Raw genomic sequence first — 18,635 nt, 5'->3', positions numbered from 1 at the left:
GGAAGGGCTCACACCAAAATGCTGCTGTGGATGGGAATAGAGGTGATGGGCTGGTACAGTGAGATGAACCTGCCAGGGAGTGAGATCCCCTGCCCAAGCCTGACATCTCTGTGGCACTGGAGGAGAGAACACACCCCAAAAGATGGGCAAGGAGATTGCTCTCCATGTGAGCCAGACAGCTGGGATACTGCAATGCCCAGCTTGGCCTCTGCCACCTCAACCAGCTTGGAGAAGCACCAGGGTCTGTAGGGCTCCTGAGCATTGCAGGGTGAGGAGAAAAGGGGCAGAAAGCTGATGACATGGAACACTAGGAAAAGACAGACAAGCAGCTTCTTTGGACCTTTGCCTCCTCCTTGAGTTGAACTTTGCCTATGTTTGCTGCACACTGACTCCAAAGCAATCTGCTGTCTCTGGGCCACCATCCCATGTTGGACCTGGACCAGGATGGGCACCAGCCCCGTCCTACCTGCAGGGTTTGAGATGAATCACAGACAAATGCACCCTCAGCTCAGCACGTTTCAGTTTCCTGTGGCTGTCAGGGCTGTGTTTGCACTGGTAAACCAGACAGGAGAACTGTCACCCCAGCTGGGCTCAGACCTGTGCACAAGGATGAACTATCCTTGAGAAATCATCCCATCTGGTGATGGAGGAAGCGAAGGGGATCCCATTCTGCATCCAGAGGCTTTGGCTAAGTGCCAGCAGCACCACTCTGCTTGCCCTTCCAGAGCAAATCACAGCTGCAAATTGTGATTTCTCCTCTGTTTTTAGACACAGGTCTGATCCTCTCCTCACTCAAATCAGTGAAGGGTGTCTTTGGATCTCCAGCTGACAGATAGGAGCAGGCTCTGACAAACATACATCCTGCTGTGCCTCAATGGCAGAGTCACTCCCCTCCTCTGAGATCAGCATTTCCCCAGCACTTTGCATGAATATTGGTCATGCACATGGACACACAGGAAAAAAACCCTCCCAATCTATTACATATGATGTGTAAATGAAAGGATTAAGAAAAGGCTTCCCCTGCACATGCCTTGTGTGTGCAGTTTTGATCTACCTTTAACAACAGCCTCAAGACCTTCATTCCAAACAACCCCCAAACTGCACTTCAGCCAGGGCTGAGCTTCAGGAGGGCTGTTGGCTTTGGTTTCCAGTAATTTCATGGCTGTTGTTAATTCCTCAGGCTTTGCTTAAGGAATTGTCCAACGTTATTAATCTCCAATTCACAGTAACAAACACAAGCAAAGAGTGAGTCAGCAGTTGGGGGGTTGTTTTTTGGTCTTTGTCTGCCTTTTTTTCCTTTGTTCCAGCAGTGAAGTGACAGTAAGAAACACAATTATTAGAATATCATCATCATATGAACAACAACAACAGGAAACCACAAGCAAAGGCTGTTCTCTGCAAACCTTACACTGCAATAGCTGCCATTTGGTAGTGGGTGGGTTTTGACTTATTTTAATGATGCAAAACAACAAAAGACCATCACAAATAAATACTGGCTTTTTTAAATACCTGCTGATGCATGTCTGCAGCTGCTCAGGAGCTTCCTCAGGGCCTGACAGAGGGCTGCCTCTCAGCCACCACATTTGCTACCAATTCTCAACCCAAAACTTGGAGATATCAAAGGGAGGGATTTGTTTTCCTCCTTGAGTTCATTGGGCTTTGCATCAAGCCCTACCCCAAAAGGTTATTTAAAGAAGATGTGGGACACAAGATAACAACTGCTCTTCCTGACCTCCATTGGAGGTTAGTCCTTTATTTGCCCTCAGAAGCCCAGCTGATGCATCTCAGCAGTGCTGGTCGGTGTGACCCAGCAGCTGTATGTAATGGACCAGGATAGAGAGCAGATTATCCCAGCAGCCACACCTGCATCCTAAAGAACCTCTGCAGACTTCCACAGCACCTCTTTCCTGTTCCATTTGGGTAACAGCCAGGTGAGGTCAAAATGCTTCAGGTACAAGAAACTTGCCAAGAAGGGATAAAAGAAATGAGATTCAAAAAGGGCTGTGAGGAGCTGACTCAGACTGCAGGAAGGGAATGGTGATGTTATAACAAGGACTGAGGAGAAGCAGCTGAGCCAGAGTCCTTCCCTTGGGGAAGCAAGTGCTGCCAGAGGATGTTTGGTCACTGTTCCTAGTTTCCCACATCTGGGCAATTCTGCTTTGTGCTTGGTAAGTGTCAGAGACCCTTTGCTAGATGATCAGCTGCTGTTGGCCAACAGCTCTGGCTTGTTGCTGGAGATGATGTGCATCAGAAAACAACCTTTTGGGCACACCCTGCAAAAAGTCTGCTTGGTGACAAAACCTTTCTGGTCTCTCTGGTATTTCATTGTGCACTTCCCTTAGCAGGCAGCCACGATAGCATTTCCTCACCTGAGCATCTCTAGGCAAACTCAAGGACTTTGGTTAAAGGTGGACTTGTTTTACACCAGGGTACAGTCTGAGCTGCTGTACACATGAGTGTGTGTGACCAAAACACAAAGAGCAGTTCAGAAGATGTTCAGGAGGTGACCACATGCCCCGTGCTTTTAGTCAGCAGCTTCTGCTTTTGGACCTCCTGAAGCTGGGTTTGTCTGTCTGTACCCAGCAGCTGGTGCTTGTGAGGGATACAGGCAGGCTGCTGATGGAGCCTTTCTCCTGGTGAGGGTTTGGACTAGTGAGAAGCAGGAAATTCAGAATGAGAAGCAGCTTAGAGGCTTAAACAACATGAGTGAAGCCCCTTCCCGTGGGCACTCACAGAAAGGGAGGGCTGAGTTAGCTACACTCTGAACTGGTTTTAGCCACACACACACACAGAGGAACACATACCCAAGACCTGCAAATTGCCCACCCTGCCTCGACCCTCTTGGTGGGCTTCTCTCCACTGCTGCATCTGGAAGAACAACAGCGTTGCACATTGTGGTGACCACATTTTCCACCCTAACACTGCACTGCCTTCTGCCTTCCTACTGGGACTCGGGTCAGGGAGAGGAGAAGAGAGTTTGCTGCCTGCATCCAGCAACCATGAGCTGTTCTCCCTTCCCATCCCATGCTAAGGAATGAGATTGCCTGAGGGAGGAACCTGTGAATGGTTGTAGTGAGCTCTGTTGGGTGCTTGCAAGAGCAGGCAGCTCTGACCCCCAAGGAGTCTTGATCAGTGTTGTGTGTGTTACCAGGCAGACTTTACAAGGAAAGAGCAAACCAAACTGAAGATGCTGATCAAGGGTGGCTTGTACCCTTGCAAGAAGATGGCACTGTACACTCCCCACAAGACTCTTGCTTTACTAGGTGAGACTCCTGTCCTCCTTGGCTGCCCACGCTCTCCAAGAGGTCCAAGGACCACGTGCTGCTGCTTGGCAACCCCTCCCTTGCAAACTCTCAGTATCTCTGTTGTTCAGCAGACAGCAAAGCCCTGCCTCCACTAACACCAGGGAGACACAGATCACTGAGTACATGGATGTGATCAACAGCTGGCCACTTTGCTGCCTCACTTTTTGGTTGTTTTCTTTTCCCATATAACTCAACCTCTCGTTCCACAGAACAGAGGAACTGTATGGAAACCCTTTGGCATCCCATGAGTGGCCTGATACTCTTTTGCCCACTCAATGCTCTCCAGGAACCTTTTTCATCTCTCTGCTGCTTCTTTCCTTTTGTTGTTTTCCCCCCTCCTCCTCTGTTTTACATCACTGTCTCTCTTTCTTCTTCCACAAGTACCGCGGGTCTGTCTCCATCGTAAAGCCCAGAGCCGTTCAGGTACTCCTCATCTTTGTTGTACTGCTCTGGTCCAGAGGAAGGCATGGAGTTCTCAGAAATTGAGCCATTTTTTACATAACCTGGCAAATTCCTGTGTCCATTGAGGGTCCCTGGTAAAAGTCTTGTGTTGAGATGGAGGGCAAGTGCTCCTCTTGTGGCTACATTTGTGATGCTGGTGTGGGAAACCATTGGTCCATAACTGTAGGTTGTGCTCCCACTTCGTGCTTTCCTTTTAAAGTCAAGTGCTAATGTCCACCTGCTCCATGACTTCTTTATTTCTGCTTGGACCTGAGAGACAAGAGGCAAGAATAAGCATGAGTAGGAGGAGAGAGGGACACAGAGCATCAGAAGGAGGTAATATCCATGGAGAGAAGGGGTGAGAAACTCTCTGGGGAGTGACACTGGAAAGGACAGGAAATTCACATTAAATCATCCCTCTACAAAGGGCATTTGGAAGCTTAAATGGCTGAAAACATCTGACCAAAAAAGTGGATTGGCTCTCTCCAAGGGTTAAGGGATGGTGAGCAGCACATCCTGAGGAGAATCCTCAACCTCCTGTGAGCATCAAGTGTAAGTGATGCTCAGATGCACCTGAGCCAGCACAGACTTCCTTCTAGAAAGGAGTTAGCTGAATCCTTTGGACAGAGGAGGCCAGTTTTAGCTAGGATGAGATCAGTTCCCCTTATGATGTGACTTCCATCTTGGTTTTATGCTATAGAACATAAGCAGCACATTTGTAATTGCATTTCCCCATTGAAATGCATAAACCAGCACGAGGCTGAAAGAGCATCTCTCTTCTTTCTCAGTGTGTATCCACTGACCATCCAGCTGCTTAAGTTTGCAGCCAAAGAGAGAATTAATAATGGAAACTGAGACATTAAAGCATAGCACTCTGCAAACAGAGGGGGAAAAAAGGTCAAAAAAAGCCTGGGAAATCAAAACATCGTTCTGATTAGGCAGCTACTCGATCAATCCACTGTTCTCCCTGCCACAGATCTGAAATTAAGCAGCACTAAAGAGCACTTGTGCTGGGGAAAGAAAGAACATGTGGTTTTTTATCCATTAGCTACTTCCAGCAGCTCATTTACTGCTGACATATTGACCTGGATGTTTTACATCATCAAAAGTCAGGGTATCAACTTTCCCTGTGGACCTACAGACCTTTCAGTGAGTGCAACAGTGGGTTATGTCCCCAGCCAAGTGATGGTGTGCTGAAGTGCATCCACCTCACCTCCCTTGTGAGGAACTAACCTAACAGAGGAGGGAAATACTTAAGCAGCTGATGACTTACCTCTCCATTGCAAAAACAGTATATGATGGCAACAAAAAATCCCTGGAAGGAAGAAGAAACAACATGTTAGGGTTACTCTTGCTGCATGTGAGTATCTCTTTCCTGATGGAGTGGCACAGAGCCCCTGTGTTCCTCTGGAGTGAGTGGCATTCGTGCTCAGGGGTATTCAACAACTCATGAACATAATATGAGTAAGAAACTTTGCATTGTTCAGTAGTGCATGAGGCACACATAAACATAGACATGGAAGATGATCCTGATGGGAATTTTCCTGCTCTGCCAGTGGAGCAGAACTAAGCAAAGGAATTCAGATGTGAGCAAACTGTCCACATCTTCTTCTTGGCCAAGAGTTTACCCAGGTGGTGCTGAGGTCACACACTACTTTATCCCATCTGCACTGTGAAAGCACACGAAAGCAACCTTGGTCTCCATCTCCCATACAGTTTCTCTAAATTGTCATCTGGCCAGACCCTCTGTCCACCTTTCATCAGCCATGCTGGTCAGTCATGATGACAGGCAGTAGCACGTGAGCTGAAGGTTGATCTCTCAGGGATGGGTGTGCAGTGATGTCACACACTGCCCTGCTTATAGAGAGTTGCATATTCTTACTGTTATGCCTTATACAGCACCAGTAGTGCAACTAAACCTGCCTTCTGCCCAAGCCTAGAACTAGAGGATCCATTCACAAGACTGAAAGACAACTTGGGAAAAGCAAATTGGAAACAACACATCTCTGTGGGCCTCTACCATCTTACATACAGCCTGGACCTAAAGAGATTTATCTTGTGGGGCAAGCTATCTTTCAACAGGAACATTGTTGTTGTTGTTGGACACCCTGAGCCTTTACACATTGTGCTTTGCAAATATCAAATGGATGCTACAACACTGCCAGATTCACCTTGGGAATGAAATCTGGTGTCTTGTAAAAGCAGCCCTGTCTCCAAAGGCAACCTTGCACTCTCATTTCCCTCCTTTTCCCACTGGAAGCCTCATGGTTTGCCCACATAGTTTAGCAGTTACCATACCTGGAAAGAGTTGAACAGCATTTCATAGTGCATTTGAACTTGCCAAAGAATCCCTGACACGTCTGTGTATGGCATAGCCATGAAAACAATATAGTGAACGCCAAACAGAGGCATGAGGACGAGGGTAGATTTCAGCAGCTTCCTGGAGCAATATGGAAAGAGAAAGACAGAGAGGGAATCAGTGGATGGAGGGAATCTCCCAGCCGGGCTTGTCCACCTCATACCAAGCCCTCCCCTCACCCTGCCACAGCCAGCACTGACCCACAGCACCTCAGCACCTCAGCCCCACGGCTTTGGGATCCCTCCAGGGCTGGGCACTCCCCCAGCTCCCTGGGCAGCCTGGCACAGGGCTGACACCCCTCTCAGGGAAACAGTTCTGCCTCAGCTCCAGCCTCAGCCTCCCCTGGTGCAGCTTGAAGCCGTTTCCTCTTGTCCTGTCCTTCATTACTGGAGAGAAGAGACCAACCCCCAGCTAACTACAACCTCCTGTCAGTGAGTTGCAGAGACTGCTCATGTCTCTCCTCAGCCTCCTCTTCTCCAGGCTAAATAACCCCCAGCTCCCTCAGCCACTTCTCATAAGACCTCTTCTCCAGACCCTTCACCAGCTTTGTTGCCCTCCTTTTCAACACTCTCCAGCACCTCAAAGTCTTTCTGGTAGTGAGGGAAAGACACACATTCCCCCATGTGATGCTGCTGTAGGTACTAAAGATGAAGGCACTGAGATGCCCTTTTCAGCCTGAGATTATGTCAAGCTCATGGGTAGAGGGTGGAAGGGTGATGGAGAGAAATATGCACTGGCAGTGAATCCCCTTGTCCCTAATCATAGAACCATAGAACAGTAGGGGTTGGAAGAGACCTTTAGAGACCATCCAGCCCAAGTGCCCCTGCCCTTTGGTCATCTAGTACATCTGCTTCAGATTATGGCTGGACATGGTCCTGTACAACCTGCAGGAGCTTGAGAACACTGCTTAAGAAGAAGTGGTTGGATGAGATGATGTCCAGAGGTCCCTTCCAACCTCAAGCATTCGGTGATCCTGCCAGCTTATTGAGGCAAGACACAAAGGGCTGGGTTAGTGCCTCCTGTGCAATGAGCAGGGCTGGCAGAGAGAGAAGTGCATCTAGGGGTAGAATTACTCTAGATATCAAGAGCACTATGGGGTAAGCAGAAGATGAACAGCCTTAGAAGGTGCTTTGGACCGCAGCACCACTTGGAAAACTCCTTTCTAAAGAAGCAGATCCACCTCAGTGTAGGACCTATGTTCAGGACTGGGGGAAGGTACAATGCAACCCCGAGTACTTGGCTGGGTTTGCTCCTGAGGGAACCAACCTTGCCTGGAAGGGATATTAATTGAAGGCTTAAACCTTCTGCCAAGAGTTACAGCAAGTCACCAAGTGCAGGCAGTTATTGAGAAGGGCAAACATCGCTACCAGAAAGACTTGGTACCTCCTCTGTCCAGGTCTGGAAACCACGGAGGGAATTTAGCACATTAAAAGGAGAAAGCCTCATCCAAACCATAATTAATAGCAAGCTTCAGCCAGGGAGAAATAAATAAAGAGATAAATCAGAGCCCTGACAGGGCAGCACAGAAAAAGGGAGAGGTGTTTTCCTGCCAAATCTCATTCCTGCCTCAAATGAAACATCTTGTGTTTGGAGAGCGATACGGTAGCAATGAGCTCATGGTTTGCAGCCCAAATCCTTCTGCTCTCCCTCCTTTGCGTGTGTCATGCTGGTCAGCCTTGCTCAGGAGCTTATGAGAGGGCTTGGGAGCTCTCAGGCAGCTGAGGTATCTCAGCAATCTGCTTTTCCCCATCCAAATTTGACCACGCTACGAAGCATCCCAAATCACCGAGAGAGAGGAGCTGACAGGACAAAGGAGAACAAAACAAACGAGGAAACACCACTTTTCCAGCAAGGAGTCAGGAATCTCTCCTTTCTTCCTTTCACCAAAGGCACTGAAACACCCACTGAAGGTCACATTTAACAAATAGACCAAGTTTTACAAAGCACAGGAGGGGAACAGAAACCCATCAATTGGTACAAGTTTCAGGGGCTTCAACAACACAAACAGTGCTTTTGTTTCTGCACCCTTGGTTTGAGGCCACCACAGCCACTTCTAAACTGTCTGAAGAGACTCAATTTGTCTCCTTAACCTATCAAGCAGCTTCCCCAGCTCTTGGGAGATGTTTAAACTCCTGTTGACTCATTTCCAACCCTTAAGATTCTGTGGCTCTGCATTACCAGGCTTGCAAGACAACGTGTTTCTCACCTTATTTTAGGTGTCTACAGGGTAGGCACCATGAATTAATCTCTCTTTGTAGTGAAAGGGGTGAGACAAGGACTTTGCCCAGCTGCCCAAAAAGTGGAGCAGGCATGTGACTCACCTGTACTGTTGCCTTGAGTCACACCTCCCTGCGTTCGTCTCTCGTAGCTTGGTTGCTAGGACTCTGATAATATTGATAAAAAGAACAAAATTTACCTGGAAGAGATTGGGGGGGGGGGGATAAAAACACAAAAGGAGAAAGAAAGGATAACTGTTAAAAAGAGATCCAGGTGATGACAGTGGTGTTTAGCTTCCCCCAAGGTAATCAAGGGGCTGTGGCAGTGACTGGTCCTGAGCAGGATGCCTCATTGCCATGCACTGAAAGAAAGAAGGACAAGCAAACTGCACCATGGCCAAGACACAACGAGAGATGAGAAATCAAGAATGCAGAAGGGCAATTGAACTTCTGTTGTGTGTCTACTGCTAACTCTTCCTCTGAAGGAGTGCTCAGTATGGTTCAGATAAGGAGGATAAGGGAGTAACAGCTCCTTCCCATGCAGGGAAAACACATCTATGAACCTGTCTTGTAGTCAGCTGCTCAACCATGCTGATCTAGTCCTACAGGAACGTGCTCGTGGTGGCCCATGCAGCAAAAAGTATCAGCAGCATCTCATGGCTACGCTGCCACTTAACAGAGATGAGAAACAAGGGAGATGCTTGAGGGATTCTCAGCTTCCTGGAGCATTTCAGAGGTTGGCTTCACTGGGTCTGGGATTCCACCTGCTGCTGCCCCAGACAAACTCATTCTTGGGACCACACTGTGTCTGCACTGGGTAGGTCCACATTGCTGGGCTAAGGCTGATGCCTATGGGTGTCTCTGGAGGCTTGCAGCAGCCACTCACACGCCAGTATAGCAGCAGTTCAAGGAAACAAACCACCACTCCACACACAGGCTCATAGTTTTACACCAGAAGGGGCCATTGTGAGCCTCTGGTTTGATCTCCTGCAGAAGACAGTCCATAAGACCTCTTTGTATTCATTTCTGAGCTATAGCAGATCTGGGTCTCAGTGTTTCCATGATGGAGATCCTACCACAGTCATTAGTGAGTTGTTCCAAGAGTTAATTATCCTCCCTCTTAAGACAAGGAGCAGCCTGAGCCACTGAAGGAACAGGGCTTGGTTTGCTATGGCTTTGTCTTCTGTGGTTGGATTCCTTCTCCTTTAACGAGGTGCAAGTTCATTTGGAACAGCTCTCCTCTGTGTTACAAAGGGGGATAAGGTCATACTACACACTTTCCCTTCAAGGGGCATTAGGAGAATTTCTCTCCTGTATCTCTTTGACTGTTTTTTGTGAGGTTTGTGGGAATTTAACACCCGTGCAACCCCATTCCCTGAATTGCATCTGGTTGGAATTTACTGACTGGCACAAAAGTCATAAGGGAGGGATGGACATAGAGACAGGCAGGGGAGCACACAGCCTGGGGGCACAGGATTCCTTTGCATCAGAAACCAACCTGAAAGGGGGGAAAAAAAGAGGGAGGCTTTGTTTCTCCTGAGAGTTTTTTCCAGCTCAAAAGTGGGATCTTCTGCATTTGGTGGCTAAACTGGAGATATCCACCCTTATCAGAGTGAGGAGGGAAACTCCTCTGACTTCCTGAGCCATGTGCTAAGTTTTAAAAGAGATCCAGACCCCAGCATACCATCAAAGTCAGCAGCAGAGGGGAGGGATTTTAAGCCCCTCAGCCTGCAGGTTTCTTTTTGCAAAGTACACCCAGAAAACGCATAACTTAGCCCAGCAACGTTTGACCAGCCAGTGTGGGGATTGAAAAGGCAGCCAAGTGAACAATGTGAACCCACAGAAATTAAACAGAGGCAACCCACAGAATATTTTTGCATGATAAACAGCTGCATTTGCAAACAGCCAGGGTACAAGCACAGCACAGCCTCATGGAGGAGCAGTATTTTTACAAGGACGAGCCTCAATTGAGCTCTTTCTCCTGTGTTAATTGGGCTTCAAATGAAATGCAACGGGGTTGCTGGCATTCCTCTAGCTCAACTATCTGAACTTTCTTCTCCATCTTACTATTCCATCCCCAATGACGACCATGTGGTCTCGCTGATTCGTTTCTTCCAAGGTGCAGAACTAATTGCTAGAGCCAGGTGGACAGTTTCCACCTAAAGGAAATTCTGATGAAGAAAATAACACTACCCACCACCACCAACACCCCCACCAAGCCCAAAACAGCTCACCTAACTGCACCCATGAGCACATTCACCTCAGAAAGCTCCCTGCTGTTTATATGCAGATGGTCTGATTCACTTCTCACCCACACTGATCATCTTCCAAGGCCTCCTGGATTTGTGACTCAGAAGGAAGGATGTAGAGCTCGATGCAAAACCCTCTGAAGGCTACAGAGAGGTTCTTGCCAACTCCACTCAGCTGCTCGTGGGTGGATGTAAAGGGGGACTAGAATGTGTGGGAGTGGGCAAGCTCGTTTACATGCACTCATGTAACCATCAGAAGGAGGAGTGATGGAGGATCATAAAGACAGAGGGAGGAAAGAGTGTAATTCATGAAAGCAGGTTCTTTAGCTAATTGGAACCCTGCTCAAGCAAACACACAACCACCCAATGAATTCCCCTTGTGCAGATAATCACATCTTATAATGACCTCTCCAGTTTCTGAGAGATCAGCTCTGTGTCTGGGTAACACCATTTATATCCTTTACGTCCCCTCTGGCTCCTGGGTGAAGGCTGCAGCAATCCTCCACGAGTGATTATCCTTGTCTCTGATCACAGCTGGCATGGTTTGATTTTCCCCACCTTTGTAGCATCTCAAGCTTTTATCAGTTCAGAAAACCCAGCCTGAAACAATCTGATGATGCTGAAGCACAGCTGGGGAAAAGGTTTGCTCCAGCTATGGAGCCCAAATTCCAGTTCTTCCCACTGGACATGCCCAGTGAGGATGTGTTGTGACCCTTGAGGGCTTCCAGTATCACATGGGCTGGAAATAGTGTCTTGAATGTCTGTTTCTTTAACAATTTTAGGGTCTTACTCTCATGGCATTTGTTTTCTCCTGAGCCTGAAGTTGCTCATAAACCCCTCTGCTTACAGGCAAATCAAAGATAAGACCCTTAAACTGAATGTGTAGAGAGCCCACACTATTAAGGCAGGAGCTGTGTGACCAGGGTGATTGGAGCAGCTTGGCTTAACTCTTCCCACTGAGCCTGCATCGAGCAAAGACACTGCCTCCCAGCCCTTGCAACCAGCCAGTACTCACCACGATAGCTGCCAGGATGGGCACCTGAACGATCCATTTTAAATTGCCAGCACTCAAGTCCCAACACCTGAGAAAAGATTGACAGCCCATCAGGAAATCTTGGGTTAAAAAGAGCAACAGGCTCTGGATAAATCCACTCTGGAAGGATGGGCTTCTCCAAAGCCTGGTGTGGTGTGGAAAGAGCTAGTTGCAGCCCTGCATTCGGTCAGCATGGCTTTGAAGTAGCCCTTGTGCTGCTGTTAAACTGAAGCCACTACTAAGTTCACTTAAAGTCATGCTCTCTAAATGGTGGAACAGCCCTTTCCATAGTCATCAAGATGTGTCCCTTCTGCACAGCAACACATACTTTTCCATACCAGCAAATATATATATACTGAGAGTAATCCAGCTGTCACGAAAACAAAAGAGGCTGAAATGACCTAACACCATCCCTTGGAACAAACCCCCACAGCTTTTCACAGGGACACATCCTGATTGGAGACGTGGTGATGGGGAAAATACCTGTGGTTCTACATTTGATTCCTGTGCTTCTTGCAGCGAGACCCAGCCATGCCCCACTAAATCTTATCTCCTCCTCATCTTCAGCCCTTACCCAAGTAAGGGCTGGAAGGACAAAATGTTGGTGGCACGGATGTTGGGTCATGGTCCTTTGTCAAGAAGGAGCTGAACACTGTTTCCTCCCAGGCATTCCAGCAGCCATTGAATAAGGTCACTCAGTGTTAATTACCCTGAATTCTCTCCAACCAGGAGCGAGCAGTGCCACAGGCTTTTCTTTATCTGAGCCAGACAGCCCTCACATGGCAGCTGCACTTTTCATTTCGTGGGCCAAACACTGCCCAGGCAGCTATTCAAGGAAAGCTAGAGGCAGAGAAACCACTGCTGCTGACTGAAAGGCTCTACGAGGATGAGCCTGTGCCAGTGCCACTCTTCAGTAGCTGTGCTACTCCGTCCTTCCAAGCCTGGAGCTGAAAACCCATCTGGAAAGCAACAACCTCCCAGGCAAAGCTGCTTGAAAAGTCACCTGGGGACGCCCACACTTCTGCTGGTGGACCCTGGATGGAGGAAACCCATTGTGTAGTCAAGCCTGTGCACGATGAGGGCAAAATGTGATTGTTTGAGGCCTTGCAGATTGGATGCTGTATGAATATGAAGCCATGAGGCTGAGTGTGGAGGGGCCAAAGCATCAGCTGATCCATACCTTGTTTCTGACAGGAGGCAGAAGCTGATGTTTAATGTGCACCAGGTAAGCACACAGTAATATTTTTTCTAGGATATTCTCCCACCAGTTTTGCTGTTCAGGGTGGCTTTCTGAGCCAGAGGGTTACTGGGTAGCTAACACTTGTACAGGGATTTATCTTCCACGTGCAAATGCTTTTTAAACCTAAGGACGTGCCTCCTGCAGGGAGGAGTTAGAGCTTCAGCACCTCCCCAGCACCCAGCTGCCTTCCTTCTGCTGAACCTGCTGTCTCCCAACTCCACTCCCATTCACTGAGGATTTTGGGGATCCCTGTCCTGTCTCTACCTAGCTGTGAAGCAATCTCCTGTAGGAAAAGCAGCTGCAGGTGTTCATGCTTTTATTGACTCCCATTGCACCCACTTTATCCTTCCTTCACACAAACACCCTCAAAGGTTTGCTAACCTCATACTGGAAATCACTGCTGCCTTTGCCTGGTTACATTTTTCCCCCTCTGATTCACCCACAGAGTCCCCCCAAAAGCCCCACAGGTCAAAGGGAGGAAAGAAGACCCAAGGTGACTTACTCTGTGTCGGCTAGAGTGGCTCTCACGCTGGCCCACGCTGTAACAAATACAGCAGGGAGTCCTGCAAAAAACAGGGCAGACAGGGTGAGCAGGAGGACCAGAGGGCTCTGCTACCATAAGCCCAGATGCATTGAGACAGAGGAAGGTGGAAGAAGCAGTTTTTAAACATTCAAGCATAATTTAGACTAGGAAAGCATGATCTTGGTCTCATGTCTCTTTTGTAGCCCAGATGGTAAATCAAACAGCGGCAGAGAGCGCTTCCTGGAAGAGAAATGTGATGGTCAGGACTCATCTGCTCTACTGGACTCTCCTGGTATTCAAAAGGGAGCAGTTTTCTTTCCCAAGTTGTTTGCCAGCGGTGGTCCAGGCTTTAGCTACACCCTGATTCATGTCTGGGGGATGCTCAACTGGTCTGGGGCTTGGCAGGATCCATCCTCAGGTCCTGTGCCTTTCCTCCAGCATTACTGTATGGGTAAACAGCCTCAGTGCTGGAACCTGGGCTACTGATGTTTTCTCTATCCAACTCATTCAGTTTGGAGCAGAGAAGGGTTTCATGCAGCACACCTTTCCTGAGATATCTGCCAAGGAAAAGTGGATCTGGAATCAGGCTCGGACTAGTTGTCCCAGCACAGTGCTGGATGGGTTGCAAGCTCTGTTAAGGGTGAGGGACTTGCTGGATGAAGGACATAAATCCTAGGGTTTAGCATAAGGATTTTGCAAATTAAAGGAGGTTTTGGAGTCTCTGGAGGTTTCCAAAAGCCACCTGGATACGTTCCTGTGTGACCTGACCTAGGTGGGACCTGCCTTGGTAGAGGGGTTGGACTGGATGATCTTTAAAGGTCCCTTCCAACCCCTACCGTTCTGTGATTGTGTGCAAACACTCTGGCCAAAGGCTTACTCCAGAATGAACCATCCCTATTTCATTGGGCATCACCTTTCCCCCCATGAAAAGTCAAAGAATCCCCAACACCCAAATGCAACCTTCTGCTTATTTATTGATCTTTATCGGGGTCCAGTTCTGCTTTATTTGTGCAACTGAGTCCCCTGCTGGCTTCCCTTAAAAGGCAGCAGCAAACCCACAGTAGCTTCCACAAATCCAACAAGAATAGTCCCTTTCAGGTGAAAAAAAACCCTCCACCCACTAGAAAGTAAATAAAGGGGACATTTATCAGGGGTGACTGTAAATAGGCTGTTCAGAGCCTGAGCTGGCCGGGGCCCGGCTGCAGCAGCACACGCTTCACTTTCAGCATGCACTTAAGTCTCATTAGGGTGCTTAAAGGCTTTCCTGACCACGGAGGCTTTTGCTCAGCTGGGCTGTGCAGCAGGGACGCCTGTCTCCCCCAGCCGTGGACAACGGGGCCGTTATCTCGCTTGGAAGCTTGAAACGGCCGTGGCCGTGTGAGAAAGCATAAATCACTACACACAGAGCCCCGCTCAGGAGCAGCGCTGCCCACAAAGGGCTGGTTGTGAGGCATGCACCCTGCTTCACAGTCCCCTGCCGTGGCTGCCATCCCAGAGAAAACGCTTAACCTATTGCACTGGGAAGCCGAGGGCACGCTGCAGCTGAGGGCTTGGGGAAGGTGATGATTTACTGCAACAGGCACCTTCTATTTCCTCCTCGCTGTTAATCGCCTGTCTACGACGAATACGTGCACGCTGCTCCAGACTGCTGGCTGAGCTACCAAAGGCTTAAAGGCATGGAACTGTGCTGATATCACTGCTGATATTCCAGTTCCCATGTGCTGAGAGACAAGCCACATCCAGAGGCTGACGTGCCTGGTGCCTGCCTGAGAGGTGGCAGATGCTCACCGACTGCTGCGAAGCTCTGAGTATCAAAGATGGGTTGTTTCAGAGATATGGATGTGTTTGACACGTGCTTGTTCCCCTCTAGCCTGTCCTGCACTTCAGGAGGGACACTGTTCCCATTCATAGTAATCCTGTGCTCTGTTCAAGGCTGAATGACAGAGCCCAGAGGGTGGTGACCAACGGTGCTGGGTCGAGTCTGTGGGCTGTGGGGTTCTACAGGGATGGGTTCTGGGGCCAGTCTGATTCAACATCTTCATCAGCCACCTGGATGAGGGGACAGAGGGACCCTCAGCAAGTTCCCTGATGGCACCAAACTGGGAGCACTGGCTGATGCACCAGAGGCTGTGCTGCCAGTGAGTGAGAGCTGGGCAGGCTGAGACTTGGGCAGAGAGGAACCTGCTGAGGGTCCAACTCCAGCTCTAACACATCACCCCAGAGAAACACAGTCCAAAGATGAAAAAGCCCCAAAGAAAGTTTCATTTCAACAAGTCAAACAGGCACTAGATGAGCTCTGGAGGTCCCTCCAGCTCCCAGCCTCCTGGGATTCTATGATTTCCAGCAACAATAAAATACACAGGAGTAAATAATGATGCCTGAAAACCATCTCAGTGTGGATTAATTGTGCCTTTTGCTCTGCTGCTTCACTCCATCCAGGAAAGCTCAGAAAAAGGACCCTTGACATTTATTTTCAAAACACAGAAAGTGAATTACTGGCACCAGCTTTCTTGCTGCATTTGTCTTTCTGTGTCTCTGACACCATTCTTCTCCTGCAGGGTGAGTGATCACAAATACTCTTAAATGTACAAAAAGTAAATGTTCAGATTTATCCACATCAGTGTAACAGGGAGCATTTGGGCTGTCACATGATGTCTAGGGCTCAATCTTTTCCTCCCACTCTGCTAAGCCAGAGTTTCACTGTGAAGAGCCAGAAGGCTTTGCTTTGCCTCCAGCATTGCTTTTACTTTCAGGGGCTGATGATTTCTTGGTGTCTCCCCTTGAAGGTCCTGGTCTGTGATAACTCAAGATTGATATACCTTCCTCCTAAACTCTCTAAGTCCTCATTGATGGGAGAACCATCAACTACACATCAGGATTGAGGTCCTCAGACACCCAAAGACATCTACAAACAGCAAGAGGGTGCATCCCTACGAGCGGGGAAGTCATAGGTGATGAAATGCCTTTGGCCAACCCGCTAGAGAAAGCAAAGTGAGTCTCCAAAACCCGCGTGTGACCCCCTGGGAGGCTGTGAGAGCAGACAGACACAGGGCTGGATGGGTGCCTGCGTGGCCTCCTCCCCCTTGCCCGTCTGTGCCCCGGTGCACGGGCGCAGTGACGCAGGACGATCCCCCCCGGGCACTGATGCCGCCAGCGACTTCTACAGAATCCACATTGTATGCGCTGTGCATTTCCAGTCCATACACACAGTGTGTACAATGCAGGTGCTATAAAGTCAGGTGTCTCCCCATCAGCTGGAAAAACGTGGCAAAAACCTCAAGCTGGGTAAAAGCTGGTGGCCAGCCCCCAACCCCTTGCTCTCCTCTCTCGTTTTAACTGGGGTGGGTTTCTCCTACCCGTTGGAAAAAAGGGTTTTGTGCATGTGTCAAGGTTGTGAGTGAGAGAGGTGGTTGCAAAGAGACTGCTAAAAGAAAGCTTATGAGTAAAGACCTTATGTAGGTCTGGGAAAATCTGGTCTCTGTCCCCTGCTGCTTGAAAACCTTTCTGAGGAACAATGCACGTGTTTTATCAGCCCTTCTGTGTCACAGAATTACATGGGGCTAATAATAACACCCTCTTATGCCTTAAGATTTCTGATTTCTGCTTGGATAAGCATGCAGAGCTCCCCATCACGAGGATTTGGACCTGAGCACTAACTCATCGATCCAGTTGTCCTTTCCAGGTCTCCCTACAATCCTCCTTTGCAGCGTAGCTGGTGTAGCCAAGCTGCTGGGGCTGGGGGCAGGAATTAACACGGTGTGAAGGAAAAATGCCAGTGAAATCAGCTTGGGTTTTCTAGGTATTGGTCATGCCTCTTAGACTTCCTTCATAAAACAGCTGCAGGGAACTTGAAGTCTGCTGGGGAATTTATTGTTGCCCATAAGGTCACTATTTATTTAGTTTTGTTGGCTGCTGGCAAGGAACAAGCTCCTTTCTGTCATCAGTGTCTCCCTTGCAAGAAGGGACTTTCACAGGGCTGTGCTCCCTTGTGCCAGCGAGGATGTGGATTGAAAAGACTCGACAGAAACCTTGCACATCAAAGATGGGTTTCTTCAGTAGTCTGGAAGGAAGATGTTGTAGGGTGATATTATTTTCTTAGCTCCCCTGCCCCTAAGCCTGGAAATTTCCAGGCAGGATAAACACACCACTGTTTATTGTTACACAAGCGAGGAAACATCCCTGCTTTTGGGGCAAACTTGTCCTTTCTGTACCTATGTGGTAGCTATTTATCACTCATTCCCTGTCACTCATTGCTGTGGTATGGGCAGGATCCAGTGCCCACTGCAGGGAACTGGAGTTTTTCCACTGACTCCAGTGGCTTTTGGATTGGGTTGCTTTTTCCAGTGCCCAAAAGCTATCAAAACAATACATCTGTGCTGATGTGTGTGTGTGTGTGTGTGTGCACATTATCATGCTAATCAAAACAAAACAAAACCAAATGCAACTGGAGGGATCCTGTGTTCTCATTCCAGAGGAACTGAAACAGAGCAGCCTCAAGCTTTTGGGAGCCCATAGATGACTGGTGTTGTGACAGGTGTGATTTCAGCTTTGTGGTTGCTCTGATAAAATGATTACACTCTGGCAGTGGTTGGAAGAATTAATGAGAGGAACCCATGCCTGTTAGACTGTTTTCCTTTGGCTGCATTACGAGCAGCATCGAGTTGGTTTCACTTGTTAAACATATGGAATTGCTTTCCGACTGCTTCCCTCTCTTCCAGACTTTGCTCTGGGGAATTGCTTCTTTAAGTCTGCTCTGTACAGTTTAATGCCATTTTCTGAGAAGCAAATCCTACAATAGCTCCAAGAATTGGAAGAGGATGGGGTTTGGGTCCTTCTGGACTTGTGTTTTGTACATTTGTTTTTAGAAGAGGAGGTGGCATTGAAAGTCCTCTCTGTCTCACAGCAGCTGAGGTAAAAAAATGCCCTGCCTCCAAAATATCTCTCTTTATTTCTTTATTTTCCCCAAAACCTACCAGCTGTCTGGGACTAGACCTTGGGGACTGATGTTTACACCTCCTGTCTTTATCATCTGGCAGCACCAGCAGTTTCTGATCTATGCATCAGCTGAGGTTAGCAAGGAGCTTGCAAACTCTTTCTCATTCACATCTCACTTGGGATGGAGAGAGGCTGGAGACACTCCTGTGGGCTGCCCTGCCCTGGGTTACTCAATCCTTTGCTTGCTCTCACAAAGCAAAAGGCTGCAATCCTCCACAAAGTCAGTTGTGCACTGTCTGGCTTGCTCAGAGCTCCACTGTCAGACACACCAGTT

At 48.5% G+C, this 18,635-nt stretch overlaps 1 protein-coding gene across 1 annotated transcript in view; it reads right to left on the bottom strand.

The window, feature by feature from the left end:
• Window positions 1-1,209: 1,209 nt before the first annotated feature.
• The window catches only part of PTH1R (parathyroid hormone 1 receptor), a 98,033-nt gene continuing 80,607 nt past the window's right edge, over window positions 1,210-18,635 (bottom strand). Inside the window, exons 8-13 of the mRNA XM_061996638.1 lie at window positions 13,346-13,406; window positions 11,586-11,652; window positions 8,427-8,521; window positions 6,045-6,186; window positions 5,020-5,061; window positions 1,210-4,016 (exon numbers count right to left, since the gene is read on the bottom strand). Of these exons, the coding sequence (XP_061852622.1) occupies window positions 3,654-4,016; window positions 5,020-5,061; window positions 6,045-6,186; window positions 8,427-8,521; window positions 11,586-11,652; window positions 13,346-13,406 (770 nt within the window). The 3' untranslated portion in view covers window positions 1,210-3,653. The remainder of the gene's footprint in view (window positions 4,017-5,019; window positions 5,062-6,044; window positions 6,187-8,426; window positions 8,522-11,585; window positions 11,653-13,345; window positions 13,407-18,635) is intronic.

Source organism: Colius striatus, chromosome 5, assembly GCF_028858725.1.
Source record: "Colius striatus isolate bColStr4 chromosome 5, bColStr4.1.hap1, whole genome shotgun sequence".
NCBI lineage: Eukaryota > Metazoa > Chordata > Aves > Coliiformes > Coliidae > Colius > Colius striatus.
This window is presented reverse-complemented; position numbering and strand designations above follow the sequence as displayed.